Here is a 15,831-nt window from a genome sequence, read left to right as displayed (position 1 = left end):
TGTGTTCATGGTTCTGAAGGTTTTCGGCTCCAGCTCAAGGGGCTGTTGTGAATTGGCCTCATGTTTGGGGTTTTTTTCTAGTTAGCTAGTTTTTGGCTTTATCTGGCTTTGACATTACGTGCGACTGAGGGGCTGTGGGTGGCACCTTACTATATGTAGGGAGCCCGACAAGTTTTACTCTGTCTCCACCTGCTGGTGCGGAGTCACAACCCAGGTGTCTGGACTGATCCGTGGTACTACAGGAACGAAAATTATCAGGTAAGAACTAATTTTCCTTTGGGTCACTGGATATCTCTTCTATTGTCTCTTATGGATAAATATGCAGTGATTTAAATGGTGGATTTGCCCAAACTACTATATTGCTTATAGGTGGTACCCATGTGGATAAAGGGCTCAGATGTTCAGGTTTTTCGATCAATGTTTTCTTCATTTATTTGGTGCAATAGAAGTGCATGTTTAAAGTTTGAAATCTTGAAGGGGGATAAGAAAATGGGGGGGGGGGGGGGGGTCCCTAGCCTTACCAAATTTGTGTATGTATAGTGTGGCTTGTCTGTTGCGTATTATTCAAGATTGGGTATCTCCAAACAACAAGTATAACGCAGAAAGATTGATGATAAAATGGACTCAGCCTTATCAGCCTATTAATTTGATATATCTTTCTAGGGGTAGACTGGCTTCTTTAGGATGCTCTAGTTTTTGGTTAATGGTCATTCAAAGAGCTTAGAAATGGTGGAGGAAGAGTGTAAACCGCAAATTCAGTGTTTTTCCATTTTTGTTTTTTGAAGGCAATATGGATTTCCCGTCAGGCATTGGTAACTCTGAATTCCAACTTTGGGAGAAAAAGGGCTTATGTTGTCTGGGACACTTGATACGCTCTGAGTTGGGTAGCTTGCATTCATTTCAACAGGTGAGGGATCAACGGTCTATTCCAACCAATCACTTTTTTGCTTATCTGCAGGCACAACATTACTGCTTGCGACTGGACAACGGTGATCTTAGTCACATCACTTTTACAGAAGATGACAAAGCCTTTATAGAGACTATTCCCACATTTAACAAGATTGGTATTTGGGTTAAGTTTCTGAAGAAAAATTGTAAATGGCCCACATATTTAAGTTGGCTTCATTAATGAGTGAGGATTTGGGTACTGCACTGGAAGATGCTGATATTATTCAAGCATTCTCTTCAGTCTGTACAGTAGATATCTTTTGCCAGCCAGTTTGAAGGGAAATTCAGTTTAAAATACTGCATCGAATTCACAACACTCGGATCATGAATGTTAAAGATGTCATGAACTACAATTCTATTGGAGACATGTTTTTGCTTATGTGGAAACTTGTTTGGAGTATTCTATTGATTGGTCTGGGTAGATAATATATTTACACCTGTTTGATAGGACTCAAATATTCCCAAGTGAGGAAAGAAAGTTTTTGAATGTTTCTCGCATATTAGCAAAAAGGCTTATCTTGTTGTACTGGAAAAGTGATGAACTTGCCTACCTTTCGACTCTGGATGGACAAATTTGAATGCATTTTGCAGGTTCTAATAACTTTTTCACTGCACTAATAGGCAATGAGCCGTTTTGCATAATTTTGCATCTCATGATCACACAGACTTTGTGTCAGCACTAATGCAAACCATACCCTGGTTTGCTTTAGTGCTGATGCAAAGTCTGTGTGATCATGAGATGCAAAATGGTTAATGCACACTAACAGTGTTGAGGCACATACCCTGTGCAACAACACTGTTAGTGTGCATTAACCATTTGCGATAGATGGTGCAGGTAATTAACTTACATTAATGTTTGCCTTACACTTAATACGCTTTAGTTCAGTGGTCCCCCTAAGTCTAGCCCTGGGGAATGTCAGAGGTCCTAATGACAAAAGGAAAAAAAGCCGCTGTGCTGCTGTTTCTGAAGATACAAGCGAAGGCTGGCAGATGGAATATATCCTTGCGGTGTGCTGCAACTGGGCAGACTGCTCGGGCCAATTGATCTTTTTCTGTGGTCATCTGTTATTTTGATATGTTGAAATGCATCCAACAAAGAGAAGGGATGTTCTTTTAAAAAGAGGTTGCATCTCACTCAGGTTTTGTGGGCAATGCTAGGGGTGTCGCCTGCCCTATATTAAAAAAAAAAAAAAGCTCAAACTGCAAATGTAAGGAAAGGTTCGTGTGGGCAGCTTCTGGCAATATCTGGGATTTTCAACGGTAAATTTCTTATTACCAGAAATGTCTTTGCTCCTGCCCCCTTTTAATAGGGATTTCTTACAAAAGCTGTTGGCATTCCCAATTGAATACTCTCAGGAGTCAGAGTTAAGAACATAAGAACATAAGAAATTGCCATGCTGGGTCAGACCAAGGGTCCATCAAGCCCAGCATCCTGTTTCCAACAGAGGCCAAACCAGGCCACAAGAACCTGGCAAGTACCCAAAAACTATTCCATGTTACCGTTGCTAGTAATAGCAGTGGCTATTCCCTAAGTAAACTTGATTAATAGCCATTAATGGACTTCTCTTCCAAGAACTTATCCAAACCTTTTTTGAACCCAGCTATACTAACTGCACTAACCACATCCTCTGGCAACAAATTCCACAGATTTATTGTGCGTTGAGTGAAAAAGAATTTTCTCCGATTAGTCTTAAATGTGCTACTTGCTAACTTCATGGAATGCCCCCTAGTCATTCTATTATTCGAAAGTGTAAATAACCGAGTCACATCTTCCAGTCCTTGTGCTTTCAGGATTTCCCTAACGAATATGTATAAGATAGATCTGCATACAACTAAGGCAGCGTGCATGCAAAGCTAACTGTAAACACCTACTTTTGTGCACATATTTGGGGCCTTTACAGTTTTTCTAGAGCATTCCAGAGATCATTGCAGCTTAGATACAAAGGAATCACAGAACGTATTGTTAACAACTATAAGCTCCCCTCGGGCCGGTGCAACCGGGTGTGCATACCGTACTTCTGCACGGGGCGGCACATCTGGGGGGTGGCAGGCTGGCAGCCGGGGCCACCAGCGAAGCTTAACCCGCTGGTGACTGAAGAAGGAGAGAGGTTGCCGGCAGAGCTCAACTTGACGGCTGAAGAAGGAGAGAGGCCGCAGACCGCCGGTGGAGCTTAACCCACCAGCGGCGAGGAAGGAGAGAGGCCGCTGGTGGCTGAGGACTGAGAGAGGCCTCCAGCGACTGAAGGAGAGGCCCATATTTTTTTTGTGTGTGTGTGCGCCCGCACACAACTTCCACCCCCCCCCCCCCCAAAAGCAGAAAGACTGTTTGGCCATGGTGGAGCTCATCCTACCATGGCTCGATTACAATAGGAGGCCCTGTTTGTATATGTGTGAACTTGTATGTAGGTATCTGTAAGAGCCTGTGTGTGTCTGGGAGAGCATGTGTGTATGTGTCCTTATGAGAGCATCTCTGTGTCTGTATGAGAGCCTATGTATGTATGTGTGTGTCTGTGTGAGAGCCTATGTGCCTGTGAATGTCTGTGAAAGCTTGTGTGTGTGTTTGTGAATGTTTGTGAGAGCCTATGTGTCACAGTCATACACACAAACACACACACACATAATGTATCTGTGAGGGAGAAGGAGCCTATGTATGTGAGAGAGAGAATGTGAGAGAATTAATGTGTTACTGTGCGTGTGTGTGAGGAAAGATAAAATTTGTACAGCCCTACCGCCCCGAATCCATGATGATCTCAGGGTGACTGGAAATCGAAAGATCCCAGGTATGGAGAGCAGGAGATTTTTAAATCCTTATTAGTTTTAATTATTGGGTGTAATTTGATGTTTCTGCTCTTTTGAAATATTTAATTTTTGGGGAGGAAATGGAACATTGTTTAATTATTGGATTTTTTTATTCATCAGATGTTATGAAATATTTTATTGGTCTTTGGGAAATTGTGGATTCTCCTATTCATTAACTGGTTTGAAATATTCCTTTTATGAATATGATTTTACTATTATGATTGATGTTTTATATTTCTTGATTTTATTATTTAATTTTTTATGAAGAATGGTAATGTTTCTGTTTTTCCATTGTTGCTGTGCATGTAGAGGCTTGTTGTGGGTTCCAGTTCAGGTCTTCTAAGCACGTTTCTATTTATACTTTCTGATCTCTTCATTCTGTATTTGGTGAGGATCTCTCTGTGTTCTGCATATGTGACAGAGGTGGGGGGGCGTGTCAGTTTTTAAAAATATAGATTGCAGGAAGGAGTGGGCTTTATTTGATGGGCTGGGACAGAGGCTGAATGAATCATGGGGGTGGGGGTGGGGGCAGCACAGTAATTGTTCGCACAGGGCAGCAAAAATCCTAGCACCGTCCCTGGCTCACCTGGATTATGACAGAGCGGCGGGGACAAGAATCCTGATCATCTGGCATGTTCCTGTAATTCTGCTACAGGCTCGATAGGGAGTTCGCTCGGTGCAAGAATACGTAGGATGTGTAGGTACCTTCGGGCCGGGACTTCCATTAGGCAAACTGGGCAGTTGCCTAGAGCACCAGTCCTTGGGGGGGCGGCAAATTCCCAATGGCGGCCAAAGAGAAGAAAATAGAGGCCCAGCCTGGGGCCACCGACTCAGCCCATCGCACGAGCACCCGAAGAGGAAAAAAAAAAAAGAGGCCTCTGGCTGCCTGCAGAGCCCGTCCTGCCAAAGACCAAAGAGCTCGGAGTTGCTGCCAGTAGTTAAGACCCCCGGGGAGCAGGGGGAGTGGTGGAAGGTGCAAGACCAAAGGTTGCCTAAGGTGCCAATTACCCTTGCACCGGCCTTACAGGTAGGCACTCTAGCTCAAGCACATGCTCTCTGGGCACTTCCCCGTTACCTGCTTCCCTAGATGTAGTTCTCTCTCTCTCTCTCTCTCTTTCCGTGTACAACAGCAAGTGAGTCTCTGGTCAGTTCCTTTTTTCAGACAGCAATTCTTGGGACCTTTTCCTCTGCTAGGCAGTCTTTCCTCTGACTCCCGTAAAGGCAAAATCCTCTTTCTCCACCCTCTCTGAAGAAATCCTTCTTAGCATGAGGAGCACGCTCCTCTTCCTTCACGCTTCAGAATATCTCAGGAATCCATTCATGGACCCCCAAGAGAAGAGCTCCCTAATCCTGGGCCCCAGTCACCTTTCCCAGGACAGGAGACGGGTCTGGCCGTCCTCTCTCCTTGGAGAGACCACCTCATCGACACCCGACTTAGCCAGAAAGACGTCTCCAAAGAAAAGCCTTTTTCCCTTTGGGAGGGAGAGACCTGAAGCACGAAGGCGCAGGAGCATCAGGGTCTCCTCTGCCATTCCTTCTCTGTGCTGACATCACATGCAGTGTCTGTGGAGGCCCTGGCGCCTAATGCTAAGGGACAGTTTTGGAGCACCCTTAATCCCCACAAAACTGTTTTAAGAGGGTGTGTTGTTATTTCGTGCGTAGCTTCTAAAAGAAGAAGTTGTTGGTGAATCTTACTGACTGAGAAAACCAAAATCGCAAGATTGGACAGGGAATATGTTCATAACAGATTGGTCTCTGTATGTGATGAAATTCAAGTGATGCAAACAAAACCTGCAATGTTGAACACAGAGATAAGTGAAAAGATGTTTGTGATTATTTTTATTTATTTATTTATTTATTTATTTATTTATTTATTTAATTCTTTTATATACCGACCTTCATGACATGAGTCATATCAAATCGGTTTACATGGAACCTGGGGGATAACATTTGTTAACGACCAATTATCAAGAGGTCATTTACAGGAGGCAATAGTTACATTTAACAAGGGGTAGCAACTTGGAATCTGGGGAAAGAGAAAGAGAGAGAGACAACATTGAGTATATTTATTTATTTATTTATTTTTAATTTTTATATACCGAAGTTCTTGTAGGGACTACAAATCAATCCGGTTTACATAAAACGAAGAACTGCTCAACAGAGAGCGGAGCTTTACATGGAACCGAGGAACATATGGAACAGTATAACTGATTGACAATTTAACATAGTGCTAAATAAAGTAATAATAGTTTAACTGGAAATAAATAAAGCAATATAATATTTTATAAAGACAGTTTAACTGTTTAACGTATCAATAAATATAAATATAAGCAATGCCAAATATATATATAAAATATAGTAAATTTTTGAGCTTAACGGTAATTGTCCAGTAGCAGATTCTAAAATTAGTACTTGATGCCGTGTTCATAATTAGGGTAATTAGGATACTTAGGAATTGTGAAGTCTGTTCGTCACCGTAAAATTAAGCGTCTGGGAAAGCTTGTTGGAAGAGAAATGTCTTCAATCTTTTTTTGAATTCTGATGACTGGGTTCTAGTCTAAGATCTGGGGGAAGCGTATTCCACTGGTGAGGGCCTGCTGAGGATAGCGCTCGTTTGCTCAATGATGATTTAATTTGTGGAGCCTGCAATGTTCCTCTGTATGTGCTTCTGATTGGTCTGGAGGAGGTGTGTGGTTGTAGTTGAGAGCTTAATGAGATGGAAGCTAGTTTATTTGTCGCTTTGTGGATGATAGTGAGTACCTTATAGAGTATCCTTTGTTTAATGGGGAGCCAATGTAAGTTCCGGAGGATTGGGGTGATATGATCTTTTTTGTTGGTGCTAGTTAGAATTCTAGCCGCTGAATTTTGAACCATCTGTAATGGTTTGATAGTGTTGGCGGGTATACCTAGTAGCAAGGAGTTGCAATATATAAGGAGTTGCAATATATAAGGGGCTTAGCTACATATATAGCGAAGTGAGCTTAAATTGTAGTGATCCTGATTCGGGCCGATTATGGGAAAGATTAGAGATAAAAATGCCACAAATTGGGCAACAAGCCCATTACTTATGCTGTTTTGGCTTTATAGTAGGATGGAATAACAACACAGCCTGGCTTAAGCAAAACTTCCCCAATATATTCAAATTCAAATATATTGCCCCTTACAATGCTGAATTTATAGTAGGATGTACATTTGTAAAAGACATGACAATATCAAAGCCTTTGTAGCATTAATTCCTTGTCTGTCCTTGACTAATACAGATAAGGAATATTTGGAGGAACCTATTCCACTAACAGAGGCCCCGATGTACGCTCAGCTCTATGCATATTTTTGGGTGTAAATCTTTAGTCCCAGTGTAGCAAGGAGTTTAGCACGCAATAAAATGCACACACAAACACGAGTAAAACTGCACCCAAATCCTCAGACCCTCTGTGCAAATCACATGTTAATCGAAACATTAGCTATTACTCAGTGATGCAGAGATGTGCATAGGGGTGACTCGTGTTTTCTTAATGTTGGATATTTAATTCCTGTTTAATTTAATTGTTAATGTATGGGGCTGAACCCTGAGTTCATGGTGTGGGGATCCGGTACTTGGGATTTTTGTGCATAAAACACAGTTTGTGCACAGATCATGTTCTCTGTGCATAAAACATGATTTGTGCACAGATCATGTTTTTTTGTGCATAAAACATTATTTGTGTGCATTGTTGTGTGCAAAACATGATTTACGGTATGTGCATAAAGGTTTTGCTTCTAGTATCTGTGTGCACAAAACATGAGAGAAGCATAAACGTTGTGCTCATAGAAATTATGGGAACAAAGCATGAGTTAGGTGCATAAAAGTTGTTCTCACAAAACAGGATCACAACATGAGTTAGGAACATGACTACTGGTCATTTTAATAGATTCCCAACTTCCAGAGCCACAGCGTACCTATGGGCAGAACTGGTGCAAAAGGAGCCCTGCTCACTGTTTATCAATTCCTCACTCTCTGTCCCTGGCAGTACTGGTGGTGGCATTGCCAAGGCCGCTGGAAGCACTAGGTAGCCTTCTAGAGTGCCATGGTTCTGGGGGGTGACAGGTGGCATCTCTATCTTCCTGCCCATGCACGGGCCTGGAAGCGGAAGTGGTGACCCAGTGGATGAAAAGATGCAGAAGTCACCCACCTCTGCCGTCAGGAACAGAGTGGCCCCACTGGAAGAAGCAACATGGTAAGAGAGGCCTTAGGAGGAGGAGGAGCAGTGTGGACTGTGATGCTGGAAGGAAGAGGCCAGAGCAGAATCAGCCCTCCCCCATCCCAAAGAAGTTGTCCCTTTGGTCACGGGGTTGAAGGAAGAGACTTATGCTGCTGCTGCTTTTGCTTCAAGAAGGGGGAAAAGTGATTGAGAGAGAATGAGAGAGCATGTGTGTGTGTGAGAGAGAAGGGGAATATGCGTAGGTGAGTAAACATGTGTGATAAAGAACATATCTGTGTGTGTGTAAGGGCATGTATATGAGTGAACATGTATAAGATATTTCTGTGTGAGTGAACGTGTGAGAGAGCACATTTGTGAGTGAACGTGTGAGAGAGCATGTGTGTGTGATTGAGCATGTGTAACTGAGTGTCTATGTGTATGAGAGAAAGAGGAGAAAGTTTGTATGCAATGAATTTCCCTGCTAATCAGCCACAATCTCAGGGTGACTGGAATCAAAATTTTCCAGGTATGGAGAGCGGAGAATATTTTTTATTTGAGTTTTTAATTAATAGATGTTCTGTTTGTCAGCTGTTTTGAAATACTTATTTTTTTGGTATGGTTTTACTATTATTAATGATTTATATTTCTTGATTGTATTGTTTGATGTTTTATGTGGAATGATGATGTTTCTGATTTTTCCATTGTTGCACATACAGTGTGTGGCTTGTTGTGGTTTCCAGTTTAAGTTTTTGTCTGCATGTTTCTATTTACACTTTATGGTCTTTTTATTCAGTATTTGGGGATGGTCTGTCTGTATTCTGCATGTGTGACCTAGGTGAGGTATTCTGCTAACATTATAGTTTTTCATTGTGCCGCTGTATGACTATTGAAGTGTCTGACAAGATATAATCATATGCAGCCAGTCCTACAGAAATTGCCTTGGCACTGGCCCGGATTTAAGATGCTTGTAATAACTCATAAATTGTTTTATACAGATACCCCTTTGTTACAGTCCGAGAGTAAAAAAACGTCCATGTGCCTACAACCCGGGATTATAGGCACCAGCAGACATGGGCAGGGCCTTTTTTGTAAGCGTCTCTAGTATTGTGGAGCGCACTGCCAGAAAAATGTCAGGAGGAATTGGATGTGAAGGTGTTTAGGAAGCAATTTAAAGCAATTTTATATAGGGAGGTATTTGGATGCTAACGGTTATTATTGGTATGTTAAGTCTTGTTTGTATTTATTTATTTAGATTTATATTTGTTTGTTGTTTATACATTTGACCTTAAGACTTTATGATATATGATATATTAATTTCCTAGCTTTTAGCTAGGAAATTAGCTGAATACAAGATTTTAAATAAATAAATGCATAACCAAATGTAATTTCTTTGCAGGGATCTATAGCAGATTGGCTTGTTCTGTTTTCCTAATAAGAGGTGTATTGGTGTTTTAGGTCCCTGGTATTCTTTTGGGACCAAGGTCACGCCTGCGTCTACTTCTAGATTATACCAGTAATACTTTCATGCCTTAAATTTAAAAATAATACATTTAACAGAGTCTTCTAGCCTTTTGTGTCATACGTTGCGTGCAGGGCAAAAGATGCACTTTTTTTCACTAGGCCCATGGGCCAGACTGCCTGGCGATGGCTCTGCCATCGTCTCCCACAGCATTGGAAACAAAGAGCAAAGACCTTAGAGCAGCCTTTTTACCGTGGAGCAACCCTTGAAATAATTTTCAGGTCTCGGGGAACCCCTGCATAAATATAAATTATACCTACAGCTCAAGGTCCGTTAGTGTGATCAGTAAGTTGCAGATATAATGATCCAATAATAATTGCCAGTGCTCTTTTGAGTAGAGAATGAGATTTTTCTGGGGATCTCTTTATTCTGGCCACTTATTAGCCTCCCTTTTTTGTTTAATTCCCCCCACCCCGGGTACATTTTACAAACTCCTGATCTCTTTTACAGGCCTGCATAGACGTAAAAAAGTGTTGTTTTTGAAACTAGAAATAGAGAATGAAATTTACTTCCTTGATGTGAAACGTGTGCTTGTTTTTGGCTGCACAAACGCAAGCGCAGACGGATTTCATCCTCACCTGAAATGAGACTATTTACGTCCTTACGCTCGAAGCTTGTTAAAGAAGAAAAAAGCTTGCTCACGCATGCAAGAAGTTGAAAACTGCGGCAAAACGTTCATTTGCTTTCCTGTGAGAGTGGCAGGATGGCGCGCGAAGTTAAAAAAAAAAATGTTTAGGGTGGGGTTTGTTTTTTTTATTCTTCAATCGTGATCTCTCGAGGAAGCCCTGGTTGAGAGAAGCTGCCTTAGAAAAATCTTTTTTTAACCGACCTCCATGAGTCTGCTCCTGTTCTACTGGACAGTATCCTCCAAAGATTTCCGGAGTGCAAGTGCCCAGATATCCAGCCCTCGTCTCATTCCACTGGAAAGGAAAATCAGAAAGGGAGGATTTGTGACAAAGTGTACTGAGTGACGTCATTTCTGGCTTATGCCAGTGAATCCAGGAAAGTCAGAAAAACGATGGATAAGTCTTCAGATGATGGCTGGAGATAGAGAGAGAAATATTTTCGGCCGTTTATTGAAAACTTAAACTGGCTCTCTCTAAAGGGAATGCTCAGAATTCCTTGATGGTTCTCCTTAAATGGCAAATTGCCAAGGGTTCAAATGCTAAGGTTAACGACATGAAAGCGGGCAACCTGTCCTCTCACCGCCGGCCAATGAAAATGGAGCAGACTGGCAAGCGTTAGGTTTAATTCTTGCGACCGGGTTAGAGCGCACTGGTCTGACAGCTCAGTGGGGGTGCTGTGCAGTGCACTGCCGTGCAGAGGGACTGCCGTTCCACTCCCAGCTCAGCCCGGGCGCAGCGCGGTGGTCATGCATTAAGAGGCATCGTGTGGCCGGTTTCGTGGCCCGTGACAGGAAGGTTCTGCTAGGAGACCTGATACATGGGCCCCTGGCCAAGGACTCACTGCGGTGTCACTGGGCTAATGTAAGCTGAGAGAGGGGCAGCACCGATCTCTATGACCCTGGATAAGTCACTTTATCTTCCAGTGCCTCAGATGGAAGTTCAGATCTGTCACTGATTCGCTCTGCCTCCGTTCTGATCCCAGCTTTCGGCGGACAGTGATCGTTATAATAACTGTATGCCCTTTCCCCTTCTGCCCTCTCACATTGACTGCTAGAAGGGTACTGTCGGTCCATCCAAACCAGAGCAGGCTATGGGTGCTGAAGGGTAAATTGTTGCGCACACTGAGATCCAGAGAGGATGAAAGTTCTGTCAGTCTGCAAATTATTATTATTATTATTATTTTTCCAATGAGGGGTGTCTGGTTATAAAAGTGCCTGTGCTGTTCTCATTAGACTTTGGGAGCAGGAAAGAAAGAGAATTTAATGATACAGATGTTAACAATATCCATCCAGTCAGCTAAAAGATGGACCCCATTATGTATTACAGGAGCTACAAGACTCGCTTCAATAGTGTGTCACAGACGGACCCGCTAGTGACATCATGGAAACGAAAGAGGAAAGAATCCAGCAACACGGACAGCGCAGGACCACTGGGAACACTCAGGTAAATGTGGGAGCCCCAGGCGCTCTCAGGTGTTACAGGATCCAGAGAATGTGGGAGCCCCAGGCGCTCTCAGGTACTCCGGTATCCAGAGTTACAGGGAACGTGGGAGCCCCAGGCGCTCTCAGGTGTTACAGGATCCAGAGAATGTGGGAGCCCCAGGCGCTCTCAGGTGTTACAGGATCCAGAGAATGTGGGAGCCCCAGGCGCTCTCAGGTACTCCGGTATCCAGAGTTACAGGGAACGTGGGAGCCCCAGGCGCTCTCAGGTGTTACAGGATCCAGAGAATGTGGGAGCCCCAGGCGCTCTCAGGTACTCCGGTATCCAGAGTTACAGGGAACGTGGGACCCCAGGCGCTCTCAGGTGTTACAGGATCCAGAGAATGTGGGAGCCCCAGGCGCTCTCAGGTACTCCAGTATCCAGAGTTACAGGGAACGTGGGACCCCAGGCGCTCTCAGGTACTCCAGTATCCAGAGTTACAGGGAACGTGGGACCCCCAGGCGCTCTCAGGTACTCCAGTATCCAGAGTTACAGGGAACGTGGGACCCCAGGCGCTCTCAGGTACTCCGGTATCCAGAGTTACAGGGAACGTGGGACCCCCAGGCGCTCTCAGGTACTCCAGGTATCCAGAGTTACAGGGAACGTGGGACCCCCAGGCGCTCTCAGGTACTCCGGTATCCAGAGTTACAGGGAACGTGGGACCCCCAGGCGCTCTCAGGTACTCCGGTATCCAGAGTTACAGGGAACGTGGGATCCCCAGGCGCTCTCAGGTACTCCGGTATCCAGAGTTACAGGGAACGTGGGAGCCCCAGGCGCTCTCAGGTACTCCGGTATCCAGAGTTACAGGGAACGTGGGACCCCCAGGCGCTCTCAGGTACTCCGGTATCCAGAGTTACAGGGAACGTGGGACCCCCAGGCGCTCTCAGGTACTCCAGTATCCAGAGTTACAGGGAACGTGGGACCCCCAGGCGCTCTCAGGTACTCCGGTATCCAGAGTTACAGGGAACGTGGGACCCCCAGGCGCTCTCAGGTACTCCGGTATCCAGAGTTACAGGGAACGTGGGAGCCCCAGGCGCTCTCAGGTACTCCGGTATCCAGAGTTACAGGGAACGTGGGACCCCCAGGCGCTCTCAGGTACTCCAGTATCCAGAGTTACAGGGAACGTGGGACCCCCAGGCGCTCTCAGGTACTCCAGTATCCAGAGTTACAGGGAACGTGGGATCTCCAGGCGCTCTCAGGTACTCCGGTATCCAGAGTTACAGGGAACGTGGGAGCCCCAGGCGCTCTCAGGTACTCCAGGTATCCAGAGTTACGGGGAACGTGGGACCCCCAGGCGCTCTCAGGTACTCCAGTATCCAGAGTTACAGGGAACGTGGGACCCCCAGGCGCTCTCAGGTACTCCGGTATCCAGAGTTACAGGGAACGTGGGACCCCCAGGCGCTCTCAGGTACTCCAGTATCCAGAGTTACAGGGAACGTGGGACCCCCAGGCGCTCTCAGGTACTCCGGTATCCAGAGTTACAGGGAACGTGGGACCCCCAGGCGCTCTCAGGTACTCCTGGTATCCAGAGTTACAGGGAACGTGGGACCCCCAGGCGCTCTCAGGTACTCCGGTATCCAGAGTTACAGGGAACGTGGGACCCCCAGGCGCTCTCAGGTACTCCAGTATCCAGAGTTACAGGGAACGTGGGATCCCCAGGCGCTCTCAGGTACTCCAGTATCCAGAGTTACAGGGAACGTGGGACCCCCAGGCGCTCTCAGGTACTCCAGTATCCAGAGTTACAGGGAACGTGGGACCCCCAGGCGCTCTCAGGTACTCCAGTATCCAGAGTTACAGGGAACGTGGGACCCCCAGGCGCTCTCAGGTACTCCAGTATCCAGAGTTACAGGGAACGTGGGACCCCCAGGCGCTCTCAGGTACTCCGGTATCCAGAGTTACAGGGAACGTGGGACCCCCAGGCGCTCTCAGGTACTCCGGTATCCAGAGTTACAGGGAACGTGGGACCCCCAGGCGCTCTCAGGTACTCCGGTATCCAGAGTTACAGGGAACGTGGGACCCCCAGGCGCTCTCAGGTACTCCAGTATCCAGAGTTACAGGGAACGTGGGACCCCCAGGCGCTCTCAGGTACTCCAGTATCCAGAGTTACAGGGAACGTGGGATCCCCAGGCGCTCTCAGGTACTCCAGTATCCAGAGTTACAGGGAACGTGGGACCCCCAGGCGCTCTCAGGTACTCCAGTATCCAGAGTTACAGGGAACGTGGGACCCCCAGGCGCTCTCAGGTACTCCAGTATCCAGAGTTACAGGGAACGTGGGACCCCCAGGCGCTCTCAGGTACTCCAGTATCCAGAGTTACAGGGAACGTGGGACCCCCAGGCGCTCTCAGGTACTCCAGTATCCAGAGTTACAGGGAACGTGGGATCTCCAGGCGCTCTCAGGTACTCCAGTATCCAGAGTTACAGGGAACGTGGGACCCCCAGGCGCTCTCAGGTACTCCAGTATCCAGAGTTACAGGGAACGTGGGATCTCCAGGCGCTCTCAGGTACTCCAGTATCCAGAGTTACAGGGAACGTGGGACCCCCAGGCGCTCTCAGGTACTCCAGGTATCCAGAGTTACAGGGAACGTGGGACCCCCAGGCGCTCTCAGGTACTCCGGTATCCAGAGTTACAGGGAACGTGGGACCCCCAGGCGCTCTCAGGTACTCCGGTATCCAGAGTTACAGGGAACGTGGGATCCCCAGGCGCTCTCAGGTACTCCGGTATCCAGAGTTACAGGGAACGTGGGACCCCCAGGCGCTCTCAGGTACTCCAGTATCCAGAGTTACAGGGAACGTGGGACCCCCAGGCGCTCTCAGGTACTCCAGTATCCAGAGTTACAGGGAACGTGGGAGCCCCAGGCGCTCTCAGGTACTCCAGTATCCAGAGTTACAGGGAACGTGGGACCCCCAGGCGCTCTCAGGTACTCCAGTATCCAGAGTTACAGGGAACGTGGGAGCCCCAGGCGCTCTCAGGTACTCCAGTATCCAGAGTTACAGGGAACGTGGGACCCCCAGGCGCTCTCAGGTACTCCAGTATCCAGAGTTACAGGGAACGTGGGACCCCAGGCGCTCTCAGGTACTCCAGTATCCAGAGTTACAGGGAACGTGGGACCCCCAGGCGCTCTCAGGTACTCCAGTATCCAGAGTTACAGGGAACGTGGGACCCCCAGGCGCTCTCAGGTACTCAGTATCCAGAGTTACAGGGAACGTGGGAGCCCCAGGCGCTCTCAGGTACTCCGGTATCCAGAGTTACAGGGAACGTGGGACCCCCAGGCGCTCTCAGGTACTCCGGTATCCAGAGTTACAGGGAACGTGGGACCCCCAGGCGCTCTCAGGTACTCCGGTATCCAGAGTTACAGGGAACGTGGGACCCCCAGGCGCTCTCAGGTACTCCGGTATCCAGAGTTACAGGGAACGTGGGATCCCCAGGCGCTCTCAGGTACTCCAGTATCCAGAGTTACAGGGAACGTGGGACCCCAGGCGCTCTCAGGTACTCCAGTATCCAGAGTTACAGGGAACGTGGGACCCCCAGGCGCTCTCAGGTACTCCGGTATCCAGAGTTACAGGGAACGTGGGACCCCCAGGCGCTCTCAGGTACTCCAGTATCCAGAGTTACAGGGAACGTGGGATCCCCAGGCGCTCTCAGGTACTCCAGTATCCAGAGTTACAGGGAACGTGGGACCCCCAGGCGCTCTCAGGTACTCCAGTATCCAGAGTTACAGGGAACGTGGGACCCCCAGGCGCTCTCAGGTACTCCGGTATCCAGAGTTACAGGGAACGTGGGAGCCCCCAGGCGCTCTCAGGTACTCCTGTATCCAGAGTTACAGGGAACGTGGGACCCCCAGGCGCTCTCAGGTACTCCAGTATCCAGAGTTACAGGGAACGTGGGACCCCCAGGCGCTCTCAGGTACTCCGGTATCCAGAGTTACAGGGAACGTGGGACCCCCAGGCGCTCTCAGGTACTCCAGTATCCAGAGTTACAGGGAACGTGGGACCCCCAGGCGCTCTCAGGTACTCCAGTATCCAGAGTTACAGGGAACGTGGGACCCCCAGGCGCTCTCAGGTACTCCGGTATCCAGAGTTACAGGGAACGTGGGACCCCCAGGCGCTCTCAGGTACTCCGGTATCCAGAGTTACAGGGAACGTGGGACCCCCAGGCGCTCTCAGGTACTCCGGTATCCAGAGTTACAGGGAACGTGGGACCCCCAGGCGCTCTCAGGTACTCCGGTATCCAGAGTTACAGGGAACGTGGGACCCCCAGGCGCTCTCAGGTACTCCGGTATCC

At 47.3% G+C, this 15,831-nt stretch overlaps 1 protein-coding gene across 2 annotated transcripts in view; it reads left to right on the top strand.

Moving 5' to 3' along the window:
- NOS3 (nitric oxide synthase 3) overlaps positions 1 to 15,831 on the top strand; it is a 204,451-nt gene that overhangs the window by 106,711 nt on the left and 81,909 nt on the right. For both annotated transcript variants that reach the window (XM_029587976.1, XM_029587975.1), the window contains exon 15: positions 11,397 to 11,513. In XM_029587976.1, the coding sequence (XP_029443836.1) occupies positions 11,397 to 11,513 (117 nt within the window). The remainder of the gene's footprint in view (positions 1 to 11,396; positions 11,514 to 15,831) is intronic.

This window comes from Rhinatrema bivittatum, chromosome 2, assembly GCF_901001135.1.
Source record: "Rhinatrema bivittatum chromosome 2, aRhiBiv1.1, whole genome shotgun sequence".
NCBI classification, from domain to species: Eukaryota; Metazoa; Chordata; class Amphibia; order Gymnophiona; family Rhinatrematidae; genus Rhinatrema; species Rhinatrema bivittatum.
This window is presented reverse-complemented; position numbering and strand designations above follow the sequence as displayed.